Source organism: Lindgomyces ingoldianus (genome assembly GCF_010093535.1).
Source record: "Lindgomyces ingoldianus strain ATCC 200398 unplaced genomic scaffold BDR25scaffold_18, whole genome shotgun sequence".
NCBI classification, from domain to species: Eukaryota; Fungi; Ascomycota; class Dothideomycetes; order Pleosporales; family Lindgomycetaceae; genus Lindgomyces; species Lindgomyces ingoldianus.
Window position 1 is genome coordinate 856,087 of NW_022985179.1, and position 25,717 is coordinate 881,803.

Here is a 25,717-nt window from a genome sequence, read left to right on the forward strand (position 1 = left end):
GTATCTAAACTTTGCAACCTCTCTGCCTTTTAATCACTAATACTTAATTTGCCTCGCCAGACCCGGCGGACTCCGGCCAGGCCATGTTCTCTGGCTACAACACCAAGAAGCGGGTGAACGAGCGATATAAGATCGTCGGCTTCATTAGCAGCGGTACCTATGGCCGAGTGTACAAGGCTGAAGGCAGGAATGGACGCGTCGGGGAGTTCGCAATCAAGAAGTGAGTTTTCGTGACACCTCTCCCAGCCACCTCCGCTCACGGACGCAGGTTCAAGCCGGACAAGGAAGGCGAGGTTCAGTACACCGGCATCTCACAATCAGCCATACGAGAGATGGCTCTCTGCACAGAGCTCTCACATCCCAATGTTGTACACACTGTCGAGATCATTCTCGAAGAGAAATGTATTTTCATTGTATTTGAGTATGCGGAACACGACTTGCTGCAGATCATCCACCATCACAACCAGCCTCAGCGAAAGGCCATCCCTGCGCGAACGATTAAGTCTATTCTTTATCAGCTTCTTCAGGGACTCGTCTATCTCCATAGGAACTGGGTCATGCACAGAGATCTCAAGCCCGCCAACATCATGGTCACTAGTGCTGGGAAAGTGAAAATTGGAGACCTTGGTCTTGCGCGACTGTTTTACAAGCCGCTTCATTCATTGTTCACCGGAGACAAGGTTGTCGTAACTATCTGGTATCGGGCCCCCGAATTGCTCCTTGGCAGCCGTCACTATACTCCAGCGGTCGACTTGTGGGCTGTTGGGTGTATCTTCGCTGAGTTACTATCTTTACGGCCAATCTTCAAGGGAGAGGAAGCCAAGATGGATAGCAAAAAGACTGTTCCTTTTCAGAGGAATCAGATGCAGAAGATTGTGGAGATCATGGGGATGCCAAACAAGGAGAAATGGTCATTATTAACTTCCATGCCGGAATATAGCCAGTTGTCCTCATTGGCTGCTAGTAGCTCACGATTCCATCGTCCACAAGGCTTGGAGAATTGGTATCAGGCTTGTCTGAAGAACAACCAATATCCTCCGGGTTCGTCACCCGACACCCCTGGTCAGGAAGGATTCGTTCTTCTCCAACAACTCCTCGAGTATGATCCCCAGAAGCGATTGACCGCCGAAAAAGCACTTCAGCACCCGTACTTTACGACGCATGGGAAGCCGTCGGAGAACTGCTTTGAGGACTCTAAAATAAAGTACCCAGTGAGAAGGGTAAGCCAGGAGGACAACGATATCCGGACTTCAAGCCTACCCGGTACAAAGAGGAGTGGTCTTCCGGATGATTCACTCATTGGCAGACCAGCAAAGAGGCTGAAAGAGGGTTGAGCCTATTATACCCGCTCATCCCGCACCACCTAAGATTAGCAGTCTCCCTCCTGCTAACCGGTAATGCAGAGTCTGTTTTGCGATTCAACAGTGTACGAACACCGCCAATTTTGAAAGCTACCTCCGTGCAACATTTCAACTTGAATTGCTTACAACACTACAATTTTGGGTCCATTGGCACACCTACCACCTGGGTGCAAAAAATCCACTTGAATTGCATGCCACCATCGCTACTCTTCAACGGCAAGCTCCCCATCGATTACCAGCAGTTCGGCTGGTATGGATAGCTACTGGCCTTTTGGACCTAAGCCATCCGAGATCAGCAGTTTCTGTACCTGCCCGACCATCTCCTCTCTACCAGTCGTCTCTGGGATAGAGACCAGCTCATCGTTTTCAGCAATGTTCAAGTGTCAGCCAAGTCTAAGTCTTTCCAGGCCGCTAATCCATCATTTTCGGCCAATTAATTGTAGGCAATGGAGTCCAAAGCGACAGGCATTCAATTGAGTTCGGACGACCTCGGACTTGTTTCCACTTCTCAATAGTCCCCGAGAACGGGGCCAAATCTTCCAACAAATCGGGGCACCTACATCAATCTTTGGACAAAATGAGGGGTCGCATTGCGGCAGAACTACACAATGCATGACATTCAACTTAGAGGCAGACAGGCGCTGAACGAAAAGGTCAAAGCAGAAAAGGGTGTGTGGCAAGAAGCAACGGAAATGGTAACAAAATGGATACAAACATTAGAGTAGATTGCTGATGAAGAAGATGTGGAATGTAAATTGGATTGCGAGAATATTGTCCTCCGGAGTGAGGAGTAGTTCAAATTGGTATTCTTGTGAAGCTTCCTTTTCTGTCGACATCGAAGCCGCCAGACCGGGAACGATGTGCTTCTAAATCAAACGGGCATCATTTCCATCGCTCTCCTTCCTCCTCTCTCATTGGCGTCACTTTTATTCATGTCCTTCATGTTCGTGCTCGATCATTTTTTTGAGAAGTATTCCTAGGTTCGGGAAATTGACTGCAAACGCTTGTCGCTTCGGGCTACGTTTGAGAACAAACCGTGCGCGTTTGCAAGTGATCTGGATACATGTCTTGTAGAACATGCCATGGATTCTGTAGAACATGCCGTAGGTCCTGTGGCACGTTCGAGCATCGGCTTGAATCCTTGACCTGGTTCGATGGTTATGATTGCCGTGGCGTTACCGCTACGCCAATAAATACCTGTCATGGGGCACAAATCTCGACGGGAACACGCTGTTGGGTACACGATCAGTAAGGCTAGGCCTGCAAACCATGGGGTCTGTTCCGTAGAGTTGGGGGTTGTAAAGATGGAGAGAAGTTCATTCAGGATGGATCCGTGATAGAAGGCACCGACAGCAACCTCCACCATCAGCACGGCATTGAAGAATGAACAAAAGGGAAGGGCCAGTACAGGTGAGTGAACACGGTCCTGAAGCACACTACTGTCACCCATAGTTACACGGCTAAACAAGCATGGCGATACTCACAACAAGTCGCAGAACGCAATGCTGATGCTGGCAACTGGTGTTTACTTGCCTGGTAGGTTGGTTCCTGCCTCGTCGCCCTCCCCCTTCACTCCCACGGCTGTCAGGTGGCCCATTCGTGCTTAGGGCATTCGCAGCCAGCCTTGGAAGGAAGGTGTTGCTCACATACGGCCCGGTGTGCTGCCGCTATCCACATTCCGCCGCCTCCAGCAGTGTCGCCGAGACGACCCTTATAAACACCTAATTTCCCCGCCCCGGCCCTCGTTTTCTTCTTTCTCCACACACACACACACACATTCCTTTGATCAGTCATTCCTTTCCAAGATTGTAAACACGACCTTCGTGTGTCGTGCACTACATCCCTGATCAACTGCACACTCCCCTATAACCTCGGCTTTACCTTCTCTAACTTCATCTTCTCTGGTGGCTGCCTCACGTCAACATGAAGGTCTCCACGGTTCTCTCCTCCCTCGCAGCTGCTCATGCTGCCTTTGCTGCCCCCGCTGTCCAGAAGGCTGCCCGGGCCCAGGTTTCAGGCGATGCTCCAAAGATTGACGATCCCAAGTTCATCAGCGCCGTCATGGATGCCCACTGGTACTGGCGAACTGCCCACTGCGCCCAGCAGCTCAAGTGGGATCCACAGCTTGCCCAAGCCGCGCTGGACTCGGTTGGTGCTTGCACTAGGAAGATGAGTCATGTTGGATCCATCAATCCTTTTACAGTTGCAACCTCTGACACAGGCAGGATCGTGGAGGTAGCAATCTCTCTGGCGTGGACCCTCCTCCTGACAACTATGGTATGTGGATTGATTTCGCTCGTTCTGTGGTTCATGGATGGCATGACGAGGAGCCCAAGTACCCGTGGGACAATCCTCACTATGAGGACGCCTGGGGCCACTTCGCGCAGGTCGTTTGGCGTGACTCTAGCCATATTGGTTGTGCTCTCGCCCACTGCAACAGCCCCCAAGCTGGACGCCTCTACTGCTGTAAGTCTTTGGCCAAACGGAGGGATGGGCCTTTCGAATGCTAATATGGCCAAGTCTATGAGCGGGCCGGCAACAACATTGCCGCGGGTGAATTCGCGAAGAACGTCTACCCGCAGATCTGCCCTCGCCCACACAAGTAAAGGACGGCTTGAACCTCTTCACCGACAAATAGAGTTTCTATGGGCAGGTGATCCCAGCACACGAAACACCGCGGTCGACAAAAGGAGGACACACTGGCACACACTCATATGGAGGGACCAGTCACCAGGCGGCTGCGCCCTTTCCTGTGGATTTCATTCTTTCATTTCCCCACACTTCCTTATCATCTTCCCTTTCATTTTTCTCACGACTTTGACGACAGCTCTTGTCTGGTGACATTGGCTCTCTTCATGCCGACTCGAAGAGGTAAATGGGGACCATCACCAACATCATAACCACACGGCTAGGCATAGCCCGGAACACCTGTACATTGACAAGACCCCTTTAACAAACTTTCAATATCCTCTCCATTCTGTTTGCTCTGTGTCTACTTGTGAGGCTTGAAGTCGTACTTGGTTGGTGTCGGCTGATTTCGGCAGCGGTGACCACATGCCGATATCGTGACAGGTCGGGCCGGGGCAAGAGCTAACCCCGTCGTCTTACGATGCATCTTCATACCTCCGACTAGCAGGTGCGATAAATGCCCACCGTCAAGGACATCGCCTTCCTTTCTCTGAGAATTTAAATCTACCCTCATGAAACCAATACGAGTGTTGATTTTGCCCTTCCTCTGCTCCTTCCCCACACTCTTTCCCGCGTTCATACGAGCATTTTAAAGGATCAAACACCATGCATTCCTGAAGACATCGACACTGCCACGCCACATCATGTGCAATGAAGACATGTTATCGATCAAGGACCGCGCGGAGATGACGTTGTTGGATCTTGGTCCGTGAAACAACCCATTCGGTCCGTGCGCTGTTTCGAGTGGACAACCTCGAGAACTACCGGACCTCGAGAACTACCGGACCTCGAGAACTACCTGACCTCGAGAACGGTATAGTCAACGGACAGAAAACTGTTTGCATAACAACGATTTCTGTAGCGAAGGAATACGGACACCTGTTCAGTGTAGTGCCCCAACTTTGAAGGATGGCTCCAACAAGCATACAATATGTCCCTCTCATTCTTGGTTTCATTCACTGAGCAGGTCCTGGACTCCGCTCGGGATGACATCCGATAATCGAAACAGATCAATATAGGCGTTTCGATTGAATTTCATCTTGCTCCGGGTTCTAGGAGCGGACAATACGTATCTCGAGACCTGCAGGCATCCTCAGTGGATGGAGGGCTGTGGCCCAGACGATCACAGACACTTGTTCGATCGTTTTAGTCCAGAGCGCCAAGTAGTTTTTGAAATACCGCAGTGTCTCCTCATAGAGCTTTCCCACCACCTAGCCTGTGTCTAGAGATTAGATGAATTCGAGAATACGTTCTAGCCGTCCCCAACCCCAAACTTCTCAATATATCTTTGTATTGGTATTTGTAACTTCACATGCTTCTAATATGCTGGATCTTTGAGCTCGGATCATTTGCTAAAGCGTGATGGCTATGCTATCCAGCCCTTCGAATACGGATATGTGTTTGAAACAAATCCTGAGGAAGCTTCCCAAGTCAGGACACTGAGACATATAAGGGACCACAAGTGCTTTGCGGCGTTGTTTCTCAGGTTTCTACCTTACTCTATTATTCTTGAGATTGTCTATCTTCACACTCATTTGCTTGTATACTTCAGTCACTCCTTTGAAACATACTCTTTCAATATGCTTTCTAAGATTCTCCTCCTCACAGCAACAGCACTTACATCTGTGAGCGCCCTCGGCAACGCCGTCGTTAGCAACCAGTGCCCCTACGACATCTATCTCTGGTGCCTCCCTCCCCCTTCCTCCTCCCCCCTCTCCTGACTTCTTTTCCTACACCATTTACTCATACCTACTAGGTCCGTAGACCAACAAACCAACCCCTTGTCCGGAACCCTCATACCTGCCCGCACCCTCTACACCGAACCCTTCCGCACCCCCTGCCCCGGCTGCGGCATCTCGCTCAAAATCTCGACCACATCCTCTCTCGTCGGCGGCCACATGACTCAATTCGAATACGCCATTGACACAGGTCTCATCTACTACGATATCTCATTCGTCGATTGCGCTGTCGGCCAATCCGCCGACAATTGTCCCGGTCATGAAAAGGGACTCAGGATTGATAGCGCAGAGCCTAGTTGCTTGCCGTTAAATTGCCCCAGCGGGACGTATTGTGTGAACGATGCGTATTATGTGGATGATCCGAATGTCAAGTTGGGGATTCCGGCGCCGGTGAAGACGTGCGCTAGGGATATGTTGGGAATGGATTTGGTGTTTAGGGTTTGTGGGGATGAGGCGCCTTTGTAGGAATGAGGAGGCTAGGGTGGGGAAGAAGGGGTGTTGATATCTGGGATTGGGGGTAGAATACGGGTTGGAGTTGAGATGAAGGGAGAGGGATGGGGAATGAGGGATGTGTTTGACTTCAGTTTTTGGTGAAGCACCTTGACAGGCTCCTGGTGAGCCGGCGAGAGGGCTGGCCATCTGTGACGGAAATTCGCTTCGTTGTTTATACTCTACTTCCTATTGTTCGCTGAGAAATTAACCTCTTGGTTCGACTTCGTGGAATACAGTTCTGCAAGCTTTGTAGCGATGCAGTGGAAGAGTGTTGTATTGATGTGGAGCTTCTGGAGTAGTCATGCTATGTTGAGAGGTATAAGCACTAGTAGGTAATGCCTTAGCCTGGGTACAAGTTTAGAGGGACGACCCACAAGTAGGGGCCTAGTTAGTGTCTGCACCAATAACACCTCCAGTCGCTCCGAAACACCAGTAGCCCTCTTTCTTTCGGAGCGGCCTGTGAAACCTGCAATGTCCCCCTCTCACTTTTCCCCTCTCCAAATGCACGAAATCAACCCTCGAAACCTTTACCTCACCAACAGCTTGTATCAACCCACCCTTCCTGTCCTCGTCGTCTCTTTCTCACGCCATACCATCTCTTCGCGCAGTGTTCTGCCACAAAATAATAGCCACCACTTCCACTAGGACTGAGACTCGTATTCGTATGCCGAGTTGCGCTCCCGCACTAGCTGCATGACATGATGCAACTTGAGTCTTCTACGTCAGAGGGGGTGGGGACAAGCTGCACACATCGAGAAAATGACCGGTGAGGGGTACATATTGAGAGGGGTATTCCGTAAGATGGTCTGGTGAGAGAGCTTTCGGCCCGTTTACCTAAGAAATAAGTTGGAGAAAAGGGAACTGCCGATGGAGGAAGCATTCGAGGGATTTGTTGAAGACATGTAAGTGGGTGTATATGCGGGTAGTGGGAATTTTGGAAAAGCAGGTCCGCATGTTTCGGAAGGGGAATTGAACTCTGGCTGCATCCTCAGTGGGTTATATACCTCAAGCAAGGGACCTGCTCAGACTTGAACTGTTTTCCAATTCTCACCTTTTCTCACACTCAGAACGTCCCTATTTCCTTCTGCTTCTTCTTATTATTATTCTCCTCCTCTTTTGATCAACCTCAACTCCCCCAACCATGTCCTTTCCCCTCCACCGCAACCCTCCTTTTCGCGCCGAACACCTCGGCTCTCTCAAACGCCCCCAATACCTCCTAGACGCGCGCTACAAAAACGCTGAACCTTTATCCTCCCTCAAGCCACTCGAAGACAAAGCCATCACCGACATCGTCCAAACCCAAGTCTCTCTCGGCTTCCGCGGGATATCGGATGGCGAATACCGCCGCCACATGTTCTGGGGAACCTTCTTCCCCTCCCTCTTGGGCATGAAAGAAGTCCAGAACCCGCCTTTCGAGACTTTTCGAACCTATGTACCGGACATTGCCGCGTTCATGGAAACAGGGCACAAGCCAGGGGAGTCTGTATACTGTGTTGGCAAAATACAGCATACGGGACAGTCGACGTATATTGACCAGTTCGAGTTTTTGAAGACGTTGGTGTCGAAGGAGAGGTGGGGGGAGATTAAGCTGACGCTCGCGGCGCCGAATTGGTATCATTTGCGATATGTGGATGGGAAGGCTTACCCGAAAGATGTGTATCAGAATGATAGAGCGTATTTCGGGGATGTGGCGAAGGCGTACCAGGTTGAGTTGGATATACTATATAAAGCCGGGCTGAGGAATGTGCAATTTGATGATCCGAATTTGGCTTGTGAGTATCAGCGTCAAATTGTACCTTGCTTGCCTGCGCCAGAAGATGAATGTGAGGTATGGTGTACAGACACTGACGCAAATTTTTGACAGATTTCTGCTCGGAGAAAATGAGGGAGGGGTGGAAGAATGACAAGAATAACACAGTGACTGTGGACGAACTGTTTGACATGTACATCGACTTGTACAATGACTGCATCTCCAAGATTCCTGCTGACATGCATATCGGAGTGCATTTATGTAGAGGTGAAAACCTCCCTACCACCTCCACCTCCAGTCCACATATCGCAACGCCCCACCAATTCCAATCCCCCTTTCCTACTACCTGATGCATTATATCTAGATCAAAACTAACCCCCCACCCCCAGGCAATTTCGTCAACTCCCGCCACTTCTCCGAAGGCGGCTACGACGCCATCGCTACGCGCCTCTTCACGCGTCTCAATGTCCACACGTACTATCTCGAATACGACACCCCACGTGCCGGAGGCTTCGAACCGCTATCCTCGCTCCCCGCAAATAAAAATGTCATTCTCGGCGTTATCACCTCAAAATTCCCCGAACTAGAGGACAAGGAGGAGATGAAAGCTAGGATCTACCAGGCGGCAGATATTGTGGCGAAAGGCGCGGGGGAAAGTAGGGAGCAGGCGTTGAAGAGGATGGGTGTGAGTCCGCAGTGTGGTTTTGCGAGTCATGCTGAGGGGAATTTGATTGATATTGAGGGTATGAAGAGGAAGTTGAGGTTGGTGAGAGAAATTGCTGATGAGGTGTGGCCGGGGGAGCCTTGAATGAGAGCAGAGAGAAAGGAGATGGGAGTTGGGGGTACGGCGGGGAAAAACTTCTTCTGCTTGGGATATTGGTATATGTGGTAAGCTAGGTTTCCGGAAACGTAAAACGTGGAAAGTGATTGCATCGCTCTCGTGCTGCGTAGTGGAAAAAAACGAGGTTGGGCTCTCTGCTGGGGTTATTTTCTCCTTCATTTCCAGAAGAAAAAAACATGCCTTGCTTGTTTCCGCAGGGTATACAATCGGGAAAGCCATATTTGTGTTTGGCAGCGCTCGTAGCTTATTTCGAGGAACAGATATGTCATTGAATCCTCAGCTAAAGATGTCCCCATCCACCATAAACCCTCGAAAAGTCTATCTCCACCATGAAGACAGAGAATTCGAGGATTTGCACCACCTCTAAAATAGTAAACCACCTGCAGATGTCTCTGACCAATTGAGAAGATCGAAAAGACAATCCTAAAATCAACTCGTCCTCAGACCATAAAGTGACGAAAGAAAGAAGAGCAATTACAAGTTCAGGCCATCATAAACGGGAGAGCCGAGAAGAGAATGGAAGATTATGCTCGCAAATATGCTCGTGAATACTTTTACACCTCACGTTGGTAGATGCGTCTCTAAAAAAAAAATCTAGAACGGTCCTGCAACTGGTTTGATAGTGCAGGTACGTGATCTCATCCCACCGAAAAGTCTCAGTTTGCATATCTGAATCCTTTCTTGCAGCCTTAGACAGAGGACGCGGGCAATGTGGCGAGGGGTTTAGTTTAGACTCGGTTGGTGGCAGGACCCCCCTTGACGCTCCACTCTCGATGGACGTGGATGCGTGCGTCGCGCATCGTATCCTTCTCTTTATATGGTAAAGTAGGAGTGGTAGGGCTATTAGGGTCCTTCATGCTATTCGTATGCATGCTATTGTCGGTGAAGGTACTTTCGCCACCACCGAACTTGCTGTGATTGACGCTGGATCCATCCAACGAGCGGCCGAATTGTCCTCCAAGCAGACGTTGATGGGCATCAACGCCACTGGCTCCGATGTTTGGTTCACTAGCCACAACGCCGGCCCAGATGGCGGAGAGAGGCAAGAAGATGCAGACGATGGTGAGCGTTTGGGAGCCAAGTTCCGGGATTCGTTCGTAGAACTCGAGGATGGAGAATACCGCTGGTTTGGGTTAGCGATGTCCATTGCAGAATGTAGCCGTAGTTAGTTTGGAGATGGCTTACCTGGAAGGATCATGGTCTGGCATCCCATGATGAAAATAATCTGCATTGGACCGAACTGGGTCATTCCCAGCCTCCTTCGCTGCACCAAAGCATAGCCAAGCTTGAAGGTGAAGATGGCACAATAGGCCCAGATGGCTATCGCCAGGGTGATGTACTGCGCGTCAATGAGCCAACCCCAATTCTCCATACTTCCGTTCACCATGGTCTCTTCATTGCTAACAATCGTAACCGCGAACCGCCATCCGACAGCAAGCAAGGCACACAGGGTAGTCCCAAACATGATCCAGAAGCGCTGAACCTTGGGGGTGGTGAAGCAGACTACCCACACCTGCAGACTCAAAGAGATCATGACGAAGACGACTAAGATGATATTCAAGGTGTTGGCAGCAATAGTGGTGGTTTTGTCGGCAGGCGTAATCCGTGAGTAGTCTTGAGAGAGGAAGGTGTAGGGGTTGAAGTATTCGCTGGTAAGGAAGCAGGCCTGAAGAGTTGTGCGGATTATGTTGACGGTAAGGCAAAGGGCGTTCATGATGAAGATAATAGAGCGACGTTTCTCTTGCTTGGTGAGGAGAAGAAGAACGATGAGTAGGACGAGCGAAGCTCCGATCTGGCTGCCATAGTTGATGCTAAGTTTGATGCCAAACTTGCGGGCCCATTCAAGATCGGCGATGGAGGCATGGAACTGCGTGCCATTGGAGTAGAGCAGGGTGAAGGATTGCTGCCACACATCCTTTGGCGGATTCATGCGGTTGATGGGGGTCGACATGGTGAAGAGATGTTATGTCGACGTCTGGTGGTGTAGAAGATTCTTTGGTTGGGAGGACGGTAAGAAGGTGTGGTCCCAGATGGGGTAGGAGAAGAAGGGCGTTGAAGGCTATTCTTCGAGGGTAGGATGTAAGGCAAAGAAGTTGAAATGACGGCAGTAGATGTCCTTGGGCAGGCACGTTCGGGACGAATAAGGAAAGGTTGAAAGGAAGAAGTTCGAAGGAGTTGCAGGGTTTGAAGGCGAGTACTTGAAGCAACTGGAGAGAGTAAAAAGATTGTAGGCTGGAAATGAGGCAACATAATAGCAAGATCGGGGAGGCACTCCCCTTTAGCATTGTGGTGTTGGGGAAGGAGCGTGTGAGGAGAACAATAGTAACGGAAGACCCAGCTCGACAGACTTGTGGTGGGATTCACTACCACACTGACTCTTGCACACATCTGGCCTGCGTTTCAGAAACCCATCGCCTAAGTCGCTGTGCCTGAGACACGGCAGAGATTCTTGACATTGTTCTTCAGGAGCTGAGGCTCTTCACCCTGACTTACCACAATTTGTAAGCTCTTAGCGAACAGGTATTAGTATGAGGTTCGCTAGCGTGCGGCCTGTGGAAGATTGGGGCGACTAGCGCAGATATCCTTACTATTGTTCTTCGGGCTCTTTGTCTGGGCTGTGAGTCTTGTGAATTCGTTTTGCACAAAATAGGGAACATGGAAGAGAGAAGGAAGATGAGGATTCGTGAATGGATTTACCATTAAATGCTGCCCTTTATACTACATGGGCCAAATGCCTGGTGGTTGAATTGCGAAAGTTTTGCTTAGGCTAGGGTGGAGGTGAAATCTTGGTGCTGAGGCTTGTGGTTTCCCCGGGCTCGCACGGACCCGTGCTAAACAACATAAGCCTGAAGCGCGTCGTTGCCTCACATGACTCCGCGATTCCGCGATCCTGCCAGTCTCCACAAACCGACGCGACACACCCCGCCGACTCAGCACATCGACGCACAACATGGCCTGGAAGCTGTTGGAGCGGTCGGCGGCAAGCCAAGATGTTGCACAGCATGATCTCACGCAGACTCACTTATTCTACCATCTTGTCCTAGGTCCGAAAGAACGCCTGTCGGTTATTCCAACTAAAGATGTCCAGGACGAGCTCAACGCCCTTGGTCGAATATGTAAGTACTCCACTCCTTGTGCTCATGTGTTATTTAAATGACTTTGGCTCAGTAATTGGGCCCTGGGGTGTGAAGTTGGAGGCACTGAATGATGATCTCGCAATCCAACCTGCACGTCCCCGCAACTGCGTGGGGATCGACGCACCAGTTGAGATGTATACATTGAATCAGCGCGCTACAAACGGCAACCCTGTCCCAACAGAAATCATATTCCTTCGAGAAGACGATAAGATCTACTGGACCAAAACAGGTGGCAACCTGACTCTACGCTACAATCCGTCTGAGGTTCAAGTCAACAGCTCCGAGACAGGCCAGGCCGAGATACCCCTGTCTGAAGAGCTAGATGAAACGCATGTCCTTCCCAGCCGCGAAGATTCTCGAGCCGAATCGGAAGAGACCGAAGATGAAGATCTCGACCAGACGATTACGGCAGCTGCCATCTCGCGTGCGACCCCGCACCCCTCTGCAGCACGTTCAGAGGTCGTTCAGGAGACTCCGACTGCTAATCGTGTCACACAGGCCGCGGAGTGGGCTTCTAAGGCGGCCAAAAATGTCGTTACTTCTGACACGGTAGAGAACACGCCTCCAGAGGGCTCCTCTGGTATGGAGATATATTCCACCGCCCCTCCAAAACTAAATGCTGGAATTCCAACAGGCCCCAATCGTGAACAGTCAAAAGGGAGTGATATCTACGAGGCTGTTGAAGAGACTTTAGTTGGCGCCACAGAAGCGCATGACATGAGTCCTAGGCTCGGTCAGGTTGGACACGATACAGTTTCTGTCCGCAATAAGTTGAAGACAGAGGGCAAGACGGAGTCTGAGCAAGGGTGTCCAGCTGCAAATGAACCGCAGCGACGTGGTCGCCGAACGCTTCAATCTGTCAGCATCTCCAAGTCGAAATCGGGAAAGAAACGACCAAGCCTCTCTCCAGTCTCCGACAGAGAGTCCGTTAGCTCAACACCAACTCACCCCAGGAAGCGAGCGAAGAAAATCAATGAAGACAGCCAGGAGGCAATGCCCGCGACCACAATGGCTGGCTCCCAACATGAGGATGCAGAGGATGGTACATATAAAGGGACGAAACCGAGAGTCGCTTTTAGCAACTCTAGCATTGAGGAAACAAGCCAATTCTTCAAATTCTTCAAGCGACAGGGCGGTATCAAAGTTGAGTCGGTCAAGGACGGGAACTGCAACATCCTTTGGTAAGCACCCAATCCATCAAACATTGTCGCATAACTAAGATGCTTCTAGCGTACGCCCCGGCACCCTTAACAAGACCATGAAACTTCTCCAATGCATCGCTCTCGGCATCCCCATCGTAACCGACAAATGGCTCCAGGACAGCGCTGAGAAGACACACTTCCTCGACATAAAGCCCTACATCCCTTCGATCCCGACCCTCGAAAAAGAGCTTAAATTCTCACTTGCGGCTGTCTGGTCAACCCCCCAATCCGATCTCCTCGCTGGGAAGGTTGTCTACTTTACACCAGCCCTGAAGCAGGTGTACAACAAATGGAGAGACGTCGAGGAGCTATGCAAGGCCATCGGAGCTCGACGAGTGATGTCGAAGCCCGGCAAGGAGGTCAGAGATGGTTCGGATATAGTGACTCTTGCGCTAGGAGAAGACGACCCAGATCTAGCCGTATTGATCGAAAAGGGGTACACGTGCTATTCAAAAGACCTTCTTACGGTCGGCATTCTTCGCGGGGATATTGATCTCGAGAGTGGAGAGTTTAAGATCAAGCCTGATGCCGGCAAGCCGAAAAAGAAAGGCCGTGGAAGGAAGAGCTAGGCTTTTGACAACTTCTCTAAAACCAAAAAAATACTCTTCCGCTTGCTATGAGGCACTTCGGCGCAGTTTTCTAAACCTAGGGCGGCGAACGATGTAGGAACGCGGTGCATTTATCCTTCATAGTCCATTCGGAAACACTTCACATTGAGCAGCTGTGTTAACTACAAGGTACAGGATCGATAAGAAGGACGTCAGCACATGTTGAAGCAATTGAACAACTAGCAACTAGCAGACAAGCTCCATGATGAAGAGGCTAACAACGAAGCTCTCGTTAAGGAAACATCTGCAATCAAGCCAATATATACACTTTCTTCTTCTCAGTCATCTGTTTATATCTTGGCTAAAATCGAATGGAAACTATGATCCTTTGAGCACCCCGTACGTAAAACTAGGTCTCACCTAGTGAACTCACAAGGGCTACACACATCCAGAAGGATCCCTGCTAGGATAAGATGTGATGTAAAAGACCGTGCTCGTCATTTATGTTTCTAATTCTTAGCACAGGATAGAGCCCTTTGGCATCGGACAAACTTCTCCGGTCCTATTTAAATTTTTTTTGGGATAAGACTATTCTCATATCCAGCTTCAAGAGCGTGGGTACTTATTAGCCCACAGTCTATTCGCAACGAAAAGTTTCAAAATAGAGAATGTGTATCAGAATAGTGGTATCATTTTTCATTCCATATATCACAGTTGCTCGCAATATCAAACCGCTAAACGCCTCCCATGAAATGCCGAACCCCCTCTATATTCCCCCACTCTACTTCACATCATCTTAATCATAACTCATCTTCTCGGACGCCTTAAACCCACCACCCAACATCCCCATACTCTCTCCTCTCCTCTTCCCCCTCCGTCCCCAGACCTCCAATCCCCAGTCAAAAAGCTGCCACGCCCAACCACCAGCCACCATAACCCCACTAACCACATTCACCAACCTCACAATCAGCCCAAGAAACCCGCCCCACTCCTCTGCAATCGTAAGTGTGATCGGCTCAATATCAAATTTCACAAATATTCCCGGGACGTAATTCTCCCCGACAGCGTGGCTTTGCGAAGTGACTGCGTACTGATTTGTTTTGATAGCGTGCGGGGAGTAGAAGATTGATTTTGCGGGGTGCGAGGGGTTTTTGTTTACGGTTTCAAGGAGTGGGAGGAGCGAGGCGTCGTCGGTGTAGATGGTGGGCACAATGGAAAGGTAGTATTGGTATTTGAAGAAGTGAGTTGGGGTGGTTGTGATGGTATTGTCGAGCGGGTTTTCCAGGGATGGGTAGAAAGGGCCGAAGGAGAGTTCGTTGATTTGGTGGGAGAAGTTGAAGGCTGGGGATGGTGTTAGTATCATCTAGTCGAGAAGGAAGAAGTAGACTGGGAGAAGCACAAAGGGAGGGATGCTGTATGCCTTACAAGAATGATCCAAATGCTCCCCAAACTCTGCATACCCGTGTCCCCTAGCCGTAATATGGAAATCACCCTGCACTTTATTCCCCTCCAGACTCCCAAATATCCTACATGCATCTGGCGGATTGCCGCGCAATTTCGGCGTTTTGGGAAACTTCTTCCGCTTCCTTGCCGCGCCCAATTGATCATGTACATCCCAGAGCTCCTCCCAGCCAGGCAGTCCATCGTCGCCCTCTCCTAGTTTGTGCACGTCTTTGCCTTTGCCCCACTGCGACCATGACGTCGGATCCTTGCGTAACATGTCCCCGGCAAGCGTTCTGTCGCCCGCCGCATCTTGCATGTTGACGTGGAGGTCGGCGCAGTTCATGGCGACGACGATGTCGAGGTTGATTTGTAGGTCGTGTGAGACACCCTTTTCAACCGAGAAGTTCTGCGTCGTGGTGCCGGTGAACCATCGTGAGATTTCGGAAAACGCCAGGTACACGCATGTTAATATCAGCGTAGCGGTCCAAAGCGACGAGTTGCGGCCGCGAGTTAGGTAGGTTTGTTTGGTTTTGGCTGGAGCATCTCAGTACGCGCCCAATGCCTGCAGAATGTACAGACAGAGTAATGACTTACGGAATGCATCAAAACTTGCCAATCCTCCCTTCGCCTGCCCAAACGCCTCGTCCGAGAGACCACTCTCTGTGAATCCGTTCATCGGGCAGTTGGTGGGCGAGTCGCGCAATGAGGGCACAGCTAGCCCGGAAGCAACTCTAGAAACAATGCGAAAGGAAAGAGTGGAAGAAGGGAGGGAAGAGGGTGACGTGAATAGTTTCGGTAGGGTTTGGTGAAAGAGGACACCTTAAAGTTTCAGCCCTATCTACAGCACGGACCACATATGCACGTGCTTAGGATTCAGCTGCAACCTCCACCATCGCGTATACTCTCCTCTCTCCTTTGCTTGTTTCATTACTACTTCACGTTACTTTCAAGGATTCAATTCGGATAGGTGGGGTATGGGTTGAGTTTGTCGAGTCATCTAATGAAGCCATCATGATCCATCGCTATCAGCTTTTCTAGCCCGTGGGAAGTCCTTTGCCCTCAAAAATCAAAGGCTAAGCCATGAGCAATTTTATGCCCTCTCGTCGTTCTTGAGAACATCATAAATTACCCCTCCAGTAATACCACCCTGCCTTGGACCCCCTCTAGCATCAATTCCAGCATGCACATCTCGTAATTGGAAATTCGCCTCCGCAACCCTTCCCGGATCCTTTTTCGTTCCGATTTCCTGGTTAAAAGAAGCATTCGGCGCGCAATTGTCAAAACCGCCCTCAATGATGTTTTCCCCCTTCGGCTTTAGATCTCCATGATTACGTGCAAGGCCCGCTGACCCGACATAGCCTCCAGTTCGAACGACCGGAACATTTCCTTCGTCCGCTGAGCCTCCAGTCGTACCATACATCGGCCCAACGTCAGAGTCTTTGCTAAGTCCTCGTCCAGCATTCAATTGAGACGTCTCGCTCCAGCCTTCTTGCGCCTCACGTGCCTCGGCGTCCAGGGCCGGCTCCAACCTAGCGGCATTGGAAGTGTCTGTTACGTTTGTGGTAGTAGATTTGGAAGGCTGTTTTGAGGCTGCGGCGTGTGGATTGCCATCACCGAAAGACCCGTCACCCTTTAGGGACTCGGCGGCGAGGGAATCGGATGTAATTATGCCGACGGCCTCATGAATCTCTTGGTTGGAGCGAGGGTCTGTGGTAATCTTGAAGGAAGTCAGGACACTCTAAAGAGGAGTTTATTCGGTTCGGGGCTTTAAGGATATTGAAACTCGCGTGAAGACGACTAGGTGCGTACCTTTTGTCCCGCGGAAGATGACATGGTGGCAATGTTTTGAAGTGGCAGTTATCTTCAAAATCGATGTAATTAGGATTGCAGTTTTCCAGAGAGCTGGCTATATCAGAGATGGTAGCTTCAGAGGTAGCAGCACGAGAAGAGGGGACAAATATACTTCTTGCTCAAGCCGTATATGACATTGCCTCCACATGATGTCACAGGGCCCGCTTTTTCAAGTCCCGCCACAACGCCACAGCCGAAGGAGGCTGATCTAAAAGTTCTCCAGATCGTTTCACGATTTGAAATTTCTGCTATCCTAGTTATGCGGATTAACAACATGCTCAGAAGCACATGCTCAGGAAGCAGGTTCTGAGGGCCGGCAGCAGCGCAGGGAATCTTCACACCAGGTTACCAATTACATATTTTGTATAAAAAAATGGTTTAATTTTTTTTAAAGTAAAATTAATTTTTTCAATTCTGTGCCATGTCGTTATGCTTACGCATTCGAACCTACTCTGATTTTCTTCAATGAAGTGTCGACGAATCCAAGTACAACTGTGATGGTGGTATCCTCACGCCGAACGTGCCCAAATGCAAGTCCTACTTCTGCAGTCCACTACTCGGGTTGCTCTTTTGCGGGTATCCGTGGTCTGGACTTGTCGTATCAGCAAGTCCCGGCTTATTCTTAGCATCCCGCGTAACAGCATCATTTGGAATTCCGCTCAGATCATCATGAGCTTGACGTCCCGCTTCCGCCGCAGCGTTGGTCTTCCATGCCTCGCCGGTCGTTCGAACACCACTGGTAGCGGTAGCTGGCTCGCGGAGAGTGTCACCCCCGAGGCCGGCGTGGGAAAGGTCATCTTGCCGGCCGCCGGCACTAACGTTGACAGTGCAAGCATCGGCCGAGTTCCAGTCAGAAGTAACTGGCGGTTGCTCTGGGAGTGGAAGGCTTGACTGAACTTCCTCAATGATCCTCGACTTTGGGGGAGTAGTGTGTGGCATAATGGATTCTGCAAACTCGTTAGACTCAGGAGTTCGACGTCTACTACCCTGGTGATGAGAGATGCACTCTAGGAGCCCCATAGAAGGCCTCTGAACCTAGAGTTGGGCCTAGTATATGAAATCAACGTCACTTACGATTGAGTATGTCGAAGCTAAAACAATCAGTTGCAGCAAAAGAAATGTGGTATGGAACTGAGGTGCTGAAATGGGATAAAGAAAATTGCTATCTCTTGAAGCTGCGCTCTGTATTTATGGTAGACCATCGTTAGTGGGGGCCGTGACGTCAGAAATATGCCATCGAAGATTTCTATAAGCTGCCAGAATATGCGGTACGCACAGACCACTCTATATCACTTCTCGATCTTTCGACACCTGCATTTAGCGAAGCGCATTTTTGATCTGCATCATGTTTCTACCTGAAACGATTTAGCGCAATATCTTGCAGCAGGAGCCCTTCTCGAGATGCTAGCAACACCCATACTGATATTCGATATAATCTATCCAAGTGCTTGTGTAGTAGTTCGGGTTCTTGTTCACTTGTATTCCCCCCAACTTCCCCTTCTAATTTAGGGTTCCGAAAATCGAACCGGACCTAAACATCTTCATGCCCATGAGGAACACATTCTCCGTGAGAAGGATCCTAGTACCTACATATATCACCGCGAATTGGTCCGCAGTAGAGACTTTTTGTAGTGCGTCTTAGCAGTCATCGCTTGTTAAACCTCACGTCTGACATGCGCCACCCTCCATTTCCTGAGACAACCTCTCATCCACTCGAATACCTCCGAACGTGGGACACTATGTCGGAAGGCATGCCGGCTGGATGACTTAAACGAAATATTCTAGTTCAGCTGAGTCTTGCCTTCCTCGTTTAGACTCCGGACCGTCGAATCACTCCAGTATCCAACATCTCACGACAGGCAACCAAAAATAATGAGGTTTGGGAGAAAGAGGCAAATGGTTTCGTGTTCGCAAAAGAGGACAAGATCATCCAAGCTGAGTAAGGGATATCCAGAGCGCTTCCTACCCAATCACTGAACGGTCTAAGTAGATGCTAACAACACAGTCTTGAGAAGGCGTAAAAAAGTGCAACATCAAACGGCAAATAGAGTGGACGAATTGAATATCAATCTCAACATCGGCGGGGGCTAAAACACTCTGCTCCCTTGCCCCCTTCTAGAAGGTCAGGTAACGCACAGCGCGCTGACTAATCAGAGCAGAGAGCCTCGTATTTCAGCCCCAGGCCAACCGAACGCTCCCTGGTCTCCCAAGTTTCCGCTCGCCGGTCCGGATCGCCACCCGGCCGTAAACAAAGGCAAACACCTGAGGCTGCTAAGGCACCGACGCCCAATTTCTGGTGAACCAGTCTCGGAAGCTCATTGGTCGAATGTCCGGGAATTGGGTGTTGAGGTAGGCCGGGTTGGCAAAGTCGTAACGCCCTTCTGCCGTTGCAATGAGGGTGAAAAGTCGTCGTTGCCTCCGGACGTCTCCTTCCATTTGAGCTAAGCTTAGTTGATATCTTAGACCTTCCGGGTTTTGCCACCCAACATTGTTGAGTAGTTTGCCTGGGGAAACATTAGCCTTGCTCGGCCAAAAGGGGGTGGAAAGGGGGGTGGAAAGTGGAGCAGTACCTCGACATGTTTTGACTGTCTCAATGAGTTGATTGACACTCATTCTCTCTCCACACATGGAAAGCTCCGCAGGCCACTGTGGCATATCCAATGCTCGTACAACGAATCGTCCAAGATCATATGCTGAAATCATGCAAAGGTATGCAAGGTTGCCAGCTGAGTCGTAGACGGGTGCTGCTTCGGACGTCATATTCCGGGCGTCAAGAATGTAATCTCCCTCATTTCCGTATCCAGTGTTGGTACCGATTCGGTGTGATACCATGCCGTCGACAGAGAACCTTTCGTAGAGTATGCCACAAACAAACACGGTGAATTGTATGTAGGCGCGGTAGTTGTGCAGCAATGCAAGTGCAGCTGCTTTCCCACGATCAAGTGGATCGCTCTGAATTCGTAGACCAGGTTGCCCTTCAAACTCAGCTGGTGCAAATCGGCGCACCCGGCATTGAACAGCTGCCTCGATCAAACGCAGTTGAGCGTTTCCCGTAACGGTGGATATGACGGTATCGACCCCCATCAAAGAATGTTGGATTGAGTTTGTGTCATTGTAGTCGACGACCTGGCATTGGTATCCTTGGGAAATAAGACCCGGTTGATGCTAGAGCCCGTCAGCATGCTGCTTCTACTCAATTTGAGAACTAGAGCGCGCTGTACACCAAGAGCTTCGTAGCTTTTCACGAGTCAGTCGTCATGAATAAAAATTGGAATGCTTACACTTCTTGATAGAATCAGTAGTTGATGGCTTGTCTGCTCGTGAATCTCTCGGGCGATGATGAGTGCTAGACCGCAGGTACCTGCTACTGCTATGCGCATAGTGGACATAGTTGATGGTGCTTGGCTTAATGGAGGAACGCGTGTTTTGGCGATATCTTGATACCTAACAGTCTGCACGGCAGCCGAAATCCATTTATGCTCGTTCATAAACTGCACAAGAATCAGCCTGACCCTCAATGAGAATCAAGGTGCCCCGGCAGGTCCCTTACAATGACACAGAGGATCGATACCCGTGACTCACAGAGGGGAGGGGGGGTTTACAGGACGGTGAGGGGGTAAAGAAATGCATACAGCTGGCTTGAAACAATCGCCAAAGAGACCTAGGACGGTTAGAGGAAATGGATGAAAGGTATGTTCTCAAGAAAGGAGACCGCAGGATGAACAATATCGGGGGAACGTACCAATAGCAAAGTCAGAACCCATTATGTCTATTTAGACATCTTGTCGACGACTGACGAAGATGTGATGTCGGGTTAGTGCGGGATCGAAAATGGAAGCAGTGCCCACCGTCTTTTGAGTAGTTCAAGGGTCGTCGGAAGCGCCCGCCAGTTGGAAAGAACAGTCTGTTAACCCAAGACCCATGTGAAAAACGTGCGGTTGCCTTGCTAAACGCCTCTTCCGCGATCCTAATTAGTCTCCGGCCCTATGCTTATATGATGATTCGGGGCCCGCGAAGTCGCGGAAGCGCCCTACAATTCTTGGCGTTTACTGATAGATTGGTCGGAAGCCAGACAAACGTACGCGGGCCATGGGATATGGGTCCCGCATGACAAAGACGAGAGTGATGCCTAGTGGTGATGTACCTGTGGTGTGTGAATTTTCTGTTCTGTCCACCTGCATGTCCTGCATATCCTGCATGTCGCTTCCCTGCGACCAATGGGCCTTCTCTCGGATCTCGACCTCGACCATGCTACGGTGGTATCTAGAGGCCTGTCACAATTACATCCCGAATCCGACATGGATCCAATTTTACGGCAGGACGCAGGGCCGGATCGGATGATAGCCATTCAGGCCGAGTGGGAGATGGAAACGGAGCCGGGGGATTTGAAGCCCGGACACTTCACGTCAACTGTCTCAGCCCTAGCCTTCAGGACCAAACGGTAGGGTTCACCGTACACCGTCCCGCAGCATGGTATTCTTGAGAGTTTTACTCTAAGCAAGAAGCGGCTGGTGGGGTGCGTAGAAGGAGAGCCCCAAATGCATGGTGACGATCCTGTGGCGTCCTGCGAATTTAGGCTCGCATGGATGGCAGACCAACCAGATACGCGGGACCAGCATATCCTTTGCAGAATTTGATCAATGATTCACTCTCGAAAGTTGGTGCTGGGGACATGGCCAGAAAAGGAAATTGGGGGCCAAATCCGGTGAGGCAGCAAGGGTGGGAAAAGGGTCCTCGAGGCCTCAGGAATTCGTAGAAAGAATTGTAAGAAGTAACTCGAAGAAGAGAAAAGATGCACCATAAGACGTGGCGGATTGTAGATCCAAGAGCCTGTCCGCTGGGTACAGGTCATAAAACCCCCCCGCACCGTGTAGCGGTCACTGGAACTGCACTTACTCATTGCTAGCGCGGGGACTAGCGGGGCTGGTAGAGAGGTTCGGGTAGAGGAGGCGAGAAGCTGACATTATTGGTGAGAGCCAAATGAGTATAAAGGTGAGATGAGGTCCAGCTTGCTCAGAACAGCACTTCTGCCTTGAGGGTGTGAGATGATCAAAAACCGGTGACAGTGGAGAACGATTGAAAAGCAGGACTGGCAGAACTAGAAAGAGAAGACGCAAAATGGGGTAGGGCGCATGCAAATGGTCAGATGGGCGAAACAAAGTGTTGATGTTGTGTGGGTGAGTGTGGGACTCGCAGAGAGTGGCTTTCCAAAAGCGATATCAGCCCGAGCTTACATACGGTGAGGCGGCCCAGAAGGACGCGACAGTCGGTCGGTGGAATGAGGGTGGTGCAAACTCGATAGATAGGAATGTCGTTGCCTGCTGTCGGTTGCCTTCTCAGCTGTCGGTGGCGACTTTGGGCGCGAATGAGCAGAAGGATTTCAAAAAGAAGAGATCGAGTCGAGGATGGAGAGGGATTTGAGTTTCAACGGTCCAGCAAGATCGCGATCACGTGCCGACGCGTCCGATCGCGACCACTCCATTTGAAGATGGGAGGCCCAGGATAGCAGTCATATAAGTATGAAGATAGCGATGGTTTACACGCGAGGATATATTAAAAGAATTGAACTCTTCAATGAACCTCTCTTCCTGTTTCAATGAGGATTCTGCTAAGCAGCCTCAAGTGAAAAGGAACTGGTCGTTGTGTTGGCTTTCCTCGCAGACGTGACGCGAGAGAGTTCATGTTATTAGCCGCACGATCGTGGACAATTGGTGGTCCCAGGAAGGAATTGTCCATGTGTCGTTGTGACCTTCGATGAACCTGCTCTTCGGCTGCAACAGAGCGAGCGCAACGCGCATAGAGATATGTTTGAACCCAACACTCGAGGAACTCTGTAGTATCAGTCCAAATGGCAGCTACACATTTTAGGCAACGTAATTGAAATTGCACAGATGCTTCGCCTCGTTGGGGTTAGGCGCATGCGAGACATAACTGATGGACTGTGCTTCGCGATAGGCGATGACGCGAGAGCTTCAACGCGCGCCGCCATCACAACATTCCCGCCACACATTCCCATCGTCTTTCGAATACCTTTGAGGTTCAGCTAAATAATTGAAGACTTCGTTCTCTTTCTGTTGTTACTGTTTCTAGTCATGGCCGACTTGCCCCTCCTATACTCATCATCGCCCACGTCATCACCGTCGTCCCACACAGGCAGTTCCAGCCCGAACTCTTGCTTCCTCGTCCATTCAGTCCGAACATTGGCTGCAAATCTGCCTCCAGACATTGACAACAAGCCGCTTGCACGCCAAAAACGTAGGCGAACAAGGTACGTTGCGACCTTACATCTTTGCAGTTCTTTATGTCTCCGAGGAGTAGTTGATTCGTCCTCGACGCGTTGTTTGGAACGTTGACGTGTGTGGTCCAGTGGCGACCCCAACACAGCCCCACTCACCTCACCACTTCTAATGCTCCTGCTAATTACCATGTTAACAGCAAAGACGACGAAGAAATTCTAAAAGCCGAGTATGCAAAGAATCCAAAGCCGGACAAGGCGGCGCGCATGGAAATTGTGAGCAAAGTTGCGCTTGGAGAGAAGGAGGTCCAGGTTCATTTTGTCTGCCTCAAGACCACGTGCCAATGACTAACCACTCGTTAGATCTGGTTTCAGAACAAACGACAGAACGACCGCCGACGCTCTCGACCACTCGACAATTCATCGACTCCGCACCTTATGTCATCATCCTCCACCATGTCTGATCCATCAACCGAGGAGGAAGGCAATCTGCACGGGAATGAGAATGAGAATGAGAATACTGAAGAGCAGAACTATAATGAGGAGGAACCAAAATTGGAGCAGGTGGAGCAGGTAGAAATTGTAGAGGTTGCATCTGCAGGCTGTCGGAATATCAACGCCACCATAGCACCTATAGCGGCAGATTCCCAGGGCACCGTCGAGTCAATTACCGTAGCATCCACAGATCCGCGCACCATAGACACTATACCAACGGAGCTTAATAGCTCTCAGCAAACAATGGCATCCTCCCAAGGCACTTCGCAACCACGCACATCCTGGATCTCGAACCGTCGTAGCGCGTCCTTCATCCGCTCCCAGGAAGAACATTTATCTGATGTTACAACCGCGCCGACGGGTACACTAAAGCGCGCTCACTCCTTTGTCCGCCTGTCTTTGACTGCTGACGGGGGAGCACGCGTCATCACAGATGCAGACCAGTCACCCTCTCCTCCTCACGTAAAATCTGATCCTTCCATCCTAGCTCATGCCGCTGCTGGGCTTCGTAGAAGCTACAGCGCTGCCGGGTTGAATGAGCGCTTAGCAGCCGCCTCTAGAGGAGAACCTATCCCAAAGATGGCCAGGACCTTGACGAATGCTGGACGCAGCAGGGATTCACGCGCGTGGGAGTTTTGGTGCGACCCAGACAGCCGTCACAGAGGCAGTCTAACGGCAAAAGCAGAACAAGAAACTAGTGGCAGTGCTGCGGACGCTATCGGATTATTACGCGCGAATCGAAGGGTCTTAGGCTCGAATCAGTCCCGTCAAAACACTCCCGTCTTGTCTCGAAATGATTCATCCAAAGGGTTAGGTAACCACGGAATCAAGAAATCTCGTCCGCAGATGGAACGAGCATCTACATCATACGGCCGCCTCCAAACCAAAGATGACAAGAAAGAAGACTCTGTATCGTCCGACGAACTTCCCCAAACTGAATCTGACAAAGAGAACTGGGAACCCGATGTTCCTCAATCCCAATCACGTCGCCCTCGGCCTCACTCAGCTTCTATCTCATCACAGCACCCGCGCCAGATTCTGGGGGAGAACACGGATCTCATGTCACAGAGCTCGAGTCTCGGCACTATGATGGCTCGCGAAAAAGGCAACGGTGGAGAGGCTAACGGAACGGAGAATGTGGACCCCGATCAAGACGAGGAATTGAGTATGTTCATGAATGGTGGTAGATTAAGTGGGAGGACGAGTTTGAGCAGTGCAGAAGAGGCAGGATGTGTGGAAGGGTTGTTAAAGTTGAGTCAGGGGAATTGGAGGTAGTAGGACGCTGCATAACCAAAGTTGTTTGACTGGACTTAGCCAAGATCTAGTCTAAAGAGTGACGATGAATTGTAGGAGCGTTCAGCTTGGACTTCTTTTCTTCTCACCTCCCGCCTTTGCATTTGAGCGCGGAAGGCTTAGTGTTGAAGACTAGGCTGCGGATCATGGATGGTGTTTCGCGGTACCCGAGTAGTGTTCAACTGCATTCTATCGCTCTGTATGAGATCTCTTAGAGTTCTCATTGTAACACTACCTGGTAGGTCTTGGTCCATACTCAAGTAGTATCAGATTACCCTTTGATAGCTTCCAGTTCGCAGTATATGAAAATCCAGTTCTAATTGCAGACTCAATTCGAGTTAAAGAGTTCTAGTGAGGGTAGAATTAGGTCTTCTAACCGTTCCCTGCGAGGCCGCAATGACGCCCATGCTTCCGTGAAGGTAATTATCTTCTCCCAAACCGAACGCCTGCAGGAAAACTGCGCAAGCAGTCACGGCGCCTGACAGCTCCCCTGATGAACGGAAAGCTTCATGTCGCACCAAGACCACTTCCCCAGATGAGATATCCTTCGGAATCCAGCACCAGAGTGCTCTTACTGCAAAACCCCGCTGAAGCCCACTCTGTGCTTTCGATGTATCCTGAATGATTCCCTCTCACCCCCTC

At 50.3% G+C, this 25,717-nt stretch overlaps 13 protein-coding genes across 13 annotated transcripts; 7 read left to right on the forward strand and 6 right to left on the reverse strand.

Annotated features, from left to right (window-relative positions):
- Window positions 1-83: 83 nt before the first annotated feature.
- On the forward strand, window positions 84-1,334 carry BDR25DRAFT_226609 (cyclin-dependent protein kinase-like protein Ssn3; the record flags this gene model as incomplete). Its single annotated transcript, XM_033685213.1, has 2 exons — window positions 84-220; window positions 269-1,334. The coding sequence occupies 2 exons, from the start codon at window positions 84-86 to the stop codon at window positions 1,332-1,334; spliced, it is 1,203 nt and encodes a 400-aa protein (XP_033547019.1).
- Window positions 1,335-3,049: 1,715 nt separating this feature from the next.
- BDR25DRAFT_37681 (PR-1-like protein) lies at window positions 3,050-4,139 on the forward strand. Its single transcript, XM_033697464.1, has 3 exons — window positions 3,050-3,539; window positions 3,587-3,827; window positions 3,882-4,139. Exons 1-3 carry the CDS (start codon window positions 3,285-3,287, stop codon window positions 3,965-3,967), a joined length of 582 nt encoding a protein of 193 aa, XP_033547020.1. The 5' UTR covers window positions 3,050-3,284; the 3' UTR covers window positions 3,968-4,139.
- Window positions 4,140-5,629: 1,490 nt separating this feature from the next.
- BDR25DRAFT_226664 (uncharacterized protein) lies at window positions 5,630-6,253 on the forward strand (the record flags this gene model as incomplete). Its single annotated transcript, XM_033685217.1, has 2 exons — window positions 5,630-5,733; window positions 5,806-6,253. 2 exons carry the CDS (start codon window positions 5,630-5,632, stop codon window positions 6,251-6,253), a joined length of 552 nt encoding a protein of 183 aa, XP_033547021.1.
- An 11-nt stretch (window positions 6,254-6,264) lies between these two features.
- BDR25DRAFT_355885 (uncharacterized protein) lies at window positions 6,265-7,266 on the reverse strand (the record flags this gene model as incomplete). Its single annotated transcript, XM_033695540.1, has 7 exons — window positions 6,265-6,427; window positions 6,464-6,570; window positions 6,682-6,720; window positions 6,767-6,842; window positions 6,867-6,997; window positions 7,031-7,086; window positions 7,143-7,266. The coding sequence occupies 7 exons, from the start codon at window positions 7,264-7,266 to the stop codon at window positions 6,265-6,267; spliced, it is 696 nt and encodes a 231-aa protein (XP_033547022.1).
- A 155-nt stretch (window positions 7,267-7,421) lies between these two features.
- BDR25DRAFT_287957 (methionine synthase-like protein) lies at window positions 7,422-9,241 on the forward strand (the record flags this gene model as incomplete). The annotated part of the gene is made up of 3 exons (XM_033688356.1): window positions 7,422-8,103; window positions 8,145-8,297; window positions 8,420-9,241. 3 exons carry the CDS (start codon window positions 7,422-7,424, stop codon window positions 8,836-8,838), a joined length of 1,254 nt encoding a protein of 417 aa, XP_033547023.1. The 3' UTR covers window positions 8,839-9,241.
- Window positions 9,242-9,599: 358 nt separating this feature from the next.
- On the reverse strand, window positions 9,600-10,801 carry BDR25DRAFT_287960 (uncharacterized protein; the record flags this gene model as incomplete). Its single annotated transcript, XM_033688357.1, has 2 exons — window positions 9,600-9,994; window positions 10,057-10,801. 2 exons carry the CDS (start codon window positions 10,799-10,801, stop codon window positions 9,600-9,602), a joined length of 1,140 nt encoding a protein of 379 aa, XP_033547024.1.
- Window positions 10,802-12,011: 1,210 nt separating this feature from the next.
- BDR25DRAFT_287961 (uncharacterized protein) lies at window positions 12,012-13,779 on the forward strand (the record flags this gene model as incomplete). The annotated part of the gene is made up of 3 exons (XM_033688358.1): window positions 12,012-12,658; window positions 12,737-13,189; window positions 13,239-13,779. 3 exons carry the CDS (start codon window positions 12,012-12,014, stop codon window positions 13,777-13,779), a joined length of 1,641 nt encoding a protein of 546 aa, XP_033547025.1.
- Window positions 13,780-14,454: 675 nt separating this feature from the next.
- BDR25DRAFT_262926 (putative COPII-coated vesicle protein) lies at window positions 14,455-15,991 on the reverse strand. Its single transcript, XM_033686790.1, has 3 exons — window positions 15,796-15,991; window positions 15,184-15,735; window positions 14,455-15,099 (listed from the first exon to the last, which is right to left on the reverse strand). The coding sequence occupies exons 1-3, from the start codon at window positions 15,875-15,877 to the stop codon at window positions 14,555-14,557; spliced, it is 1,179 nt and encodes a 392-aa protein (XP_033547026.1). The 5' UTR covers window positions 15,878-15,991; the 3' UTR covers window positions 14,455-14,554.
- On the forward strand, window positions 15,942-16,239 carry BDR25DRAFT_355890 (uncharacterized protein; the record flags this gene model as incomplete). Its single annotated transcript, XM_033695541.1, has 2 exons — window positions 15,942-16,001; window positions 16,072-16,239. The coding sequence occupies 2 exons, from the start codon at window positions 15,942-15,944 to the stop codon at window positions 16,237-16,239; spliced, it is 228 nt and encodes a 75-aa protein (XP_033547027.1).
- Window positions 16,172-17,139, reverse strand: BDR25DRAFT_304129 (uncharacterized protein). Its single transcript, XM_033690144.1, has 2 exons — window positions 17,011-17,139; window positions 16,172-16,918 (listed from the first exon to the last, which is right to left on the reverse strand). The coding sequence occupies exons 1-2, from the start codon at window positions 17,032-17,034 to the stop codon at window positions 16,292-16,294; spliced, it is 651 nt and encodes a 216-aa protein (XP_033547028.1). The 5' UTR covers window positions 17,035-17,139; the 3' UTR covers window positions 16,172-16,291.
- Window positions 17,140-17,463: 324 nt separating this feature from the next.
- BDR25DRAFT_304130 (uncharacterized protein) lies at window positions 17,464-18,232 on the reverse strand. Its single transcript, XM_033690145.1, has 2 exons — window positions 18,127-18,232; window positions 17,464-17,999 (listed from the first exon to the last, which is right to left on the reverse strand). The coding sequence occupies exon 2, from the start codon at window positions 17,989-17,991 to the stop codon at window positions 17,590-17,592; it is 402 nt and encodes a 133-aa protein (XP_033547029.1). The 5' UTR covers window positions 17,992-17,999; window positions 18,127-18,232; the 3' UTR covers window positions 17,464-17,589.
- A 1,091-nt stretch (window positions 18,233-19,323) lies between these two features.
- Window positions 19,324-20,441, reverse strand: BDR25DRAFT_226916 (NAD(P)-binding protein; the record flags this gene model as incomplete). The annotated part of the gene is made up of 3 exons (XM_033685229.1): window positions 19,324-19,556; window positions 19,623-20,217; window positions 20,334-20,441. The coding sequence occupies 3 exons, from the start codon at window positions 20,439-20,441 to the stop codon at window positions 19,324-19,326; spliced, it is 936 nt and encodes a 311-aa protein (XP_033547030.1).
- A 2,627-nt stretch (window positions 20,442-23,068) lies between these two features.
- Window positions 23,069-25,371, forward strand: BDR25DRAFT_262937 (uncharacterized protein). Its single transcript, XM_033686791.1, has 3 exons — window positions 23,069-23,320; window positions 23,488-23,599; window positions 23,651-25,371. The coding sequence occupies exons 1-3, from the start codon at window positions 23,145-23,147 to the stop codon at window positions 25,055-25,057; spliced, it is 1,695 nt and encodes a 564-aa protein (XP_033547031.1). The 5' UTR covers window positions 23,069-23,144; the 3' UTR covers window positions 25,058-25,371.
- The last annotated feature ends 346 nt before the right edge of the window (window positions 25,372-25,717 follow it).

What these genes read in the sequence shown, in the direction of transcription:
- BDR25DRAFT_37681 (XM_033697464.1), top strand. Translation starts at nt 3,285, where the DNA reads ATGAAGGTCTCCACGGTTCTCTCCTCCCTCGCAGCTGCTCATGCTGCC. An exon ending in GCACTAGGAAGATGAGTCAT is followed by an intron (nt 3,540 to 3,586) that starts GTTGGATCCATC and finishes TGACACAGGCAG; the next exon opens with GATCGTGGAGGTAGCAATCT. An exon ending in AGCTGGACGCCTCTACTGCT is followed by an intron (nt 3,828 to 3,881) that starts GTAAGTCTTTGG and finishes AATATGGCCAAG; the next exon opens with TCTATGAGCGGGCCGGCAAC.
- BDR25DRAFT_262926 (XM_033686790.1), bottom strand. Translation starts at nt 15,877, where the DNA reads ATGAACGGATTCACAGAGAGTGGTCTCTCGGACGAGGCGTTTGGGCAG. An exon ending in GGCAAGTTTTGATGCATTCC is followed by an intron (nt 15,736 to 15,795) that starts GTAAGTCATTAC and finishes GAGATGCTCCAG; the next exon opens with CCAAAACCAAACAAACCTAC. An exon ending in GGAGCATTTGGATCATTCTT is followed by an intron (nt 15,100 to 15,183) that starts GTAAGGCATACA and finishes CACCATCCCCAG; the next exon opens with CCTTCAACTTCTCCCACCAA.
- BDR25DRAFT_304129 (XM_033690144.1), bottom strand. Translation starts at nt 17,034, where the DNA reads ATGTCATCTTCCGCGGGACAAAAG. An exon ending in CATCTTCCGCGGGACAAAAG is followed by an intron (nt 16,919 to 17,010) that starts GTACGCACCTAG and finishes ACTTCCTTCAAG; the next exon opens with ATTACCACAGACCCTCGCTC.
- BDR25DRAFT_304130 (XM_033690145.1), bottom strand. Translation starts at nt 17,991, where the DNA reads ATGCCACACACTACTCCCCCAAAGTCGAGGATCATTGAGGAAGTTCAG.
- BDR25DRAFT_262937 (XM_033686791.1), top strand. Translation starts at nt 23,145, where the DNA reads ATGGCCGACTTGCCCCTCCTATACTCATCATCGCCCACGTCATCACCG. An exon ending in CAAAAACGTAGGCGAACAAG is followed by an intron (nt 23,321 to 23,487) that starts GTACGTTGCGAC and finishes CCATGTTAACAG; the next exon opens with CAAAGACGACGAAGAAATTC. An exon ending in TTGGAGAGAAGGAGGTCCAG is followed by an intron (nt 23,600 to 23,650) that starts GTTCATTTTGTC and finishes ACCACTCGTTAG; the next exon opens with ATCTGGTTTCAGAACAAACG.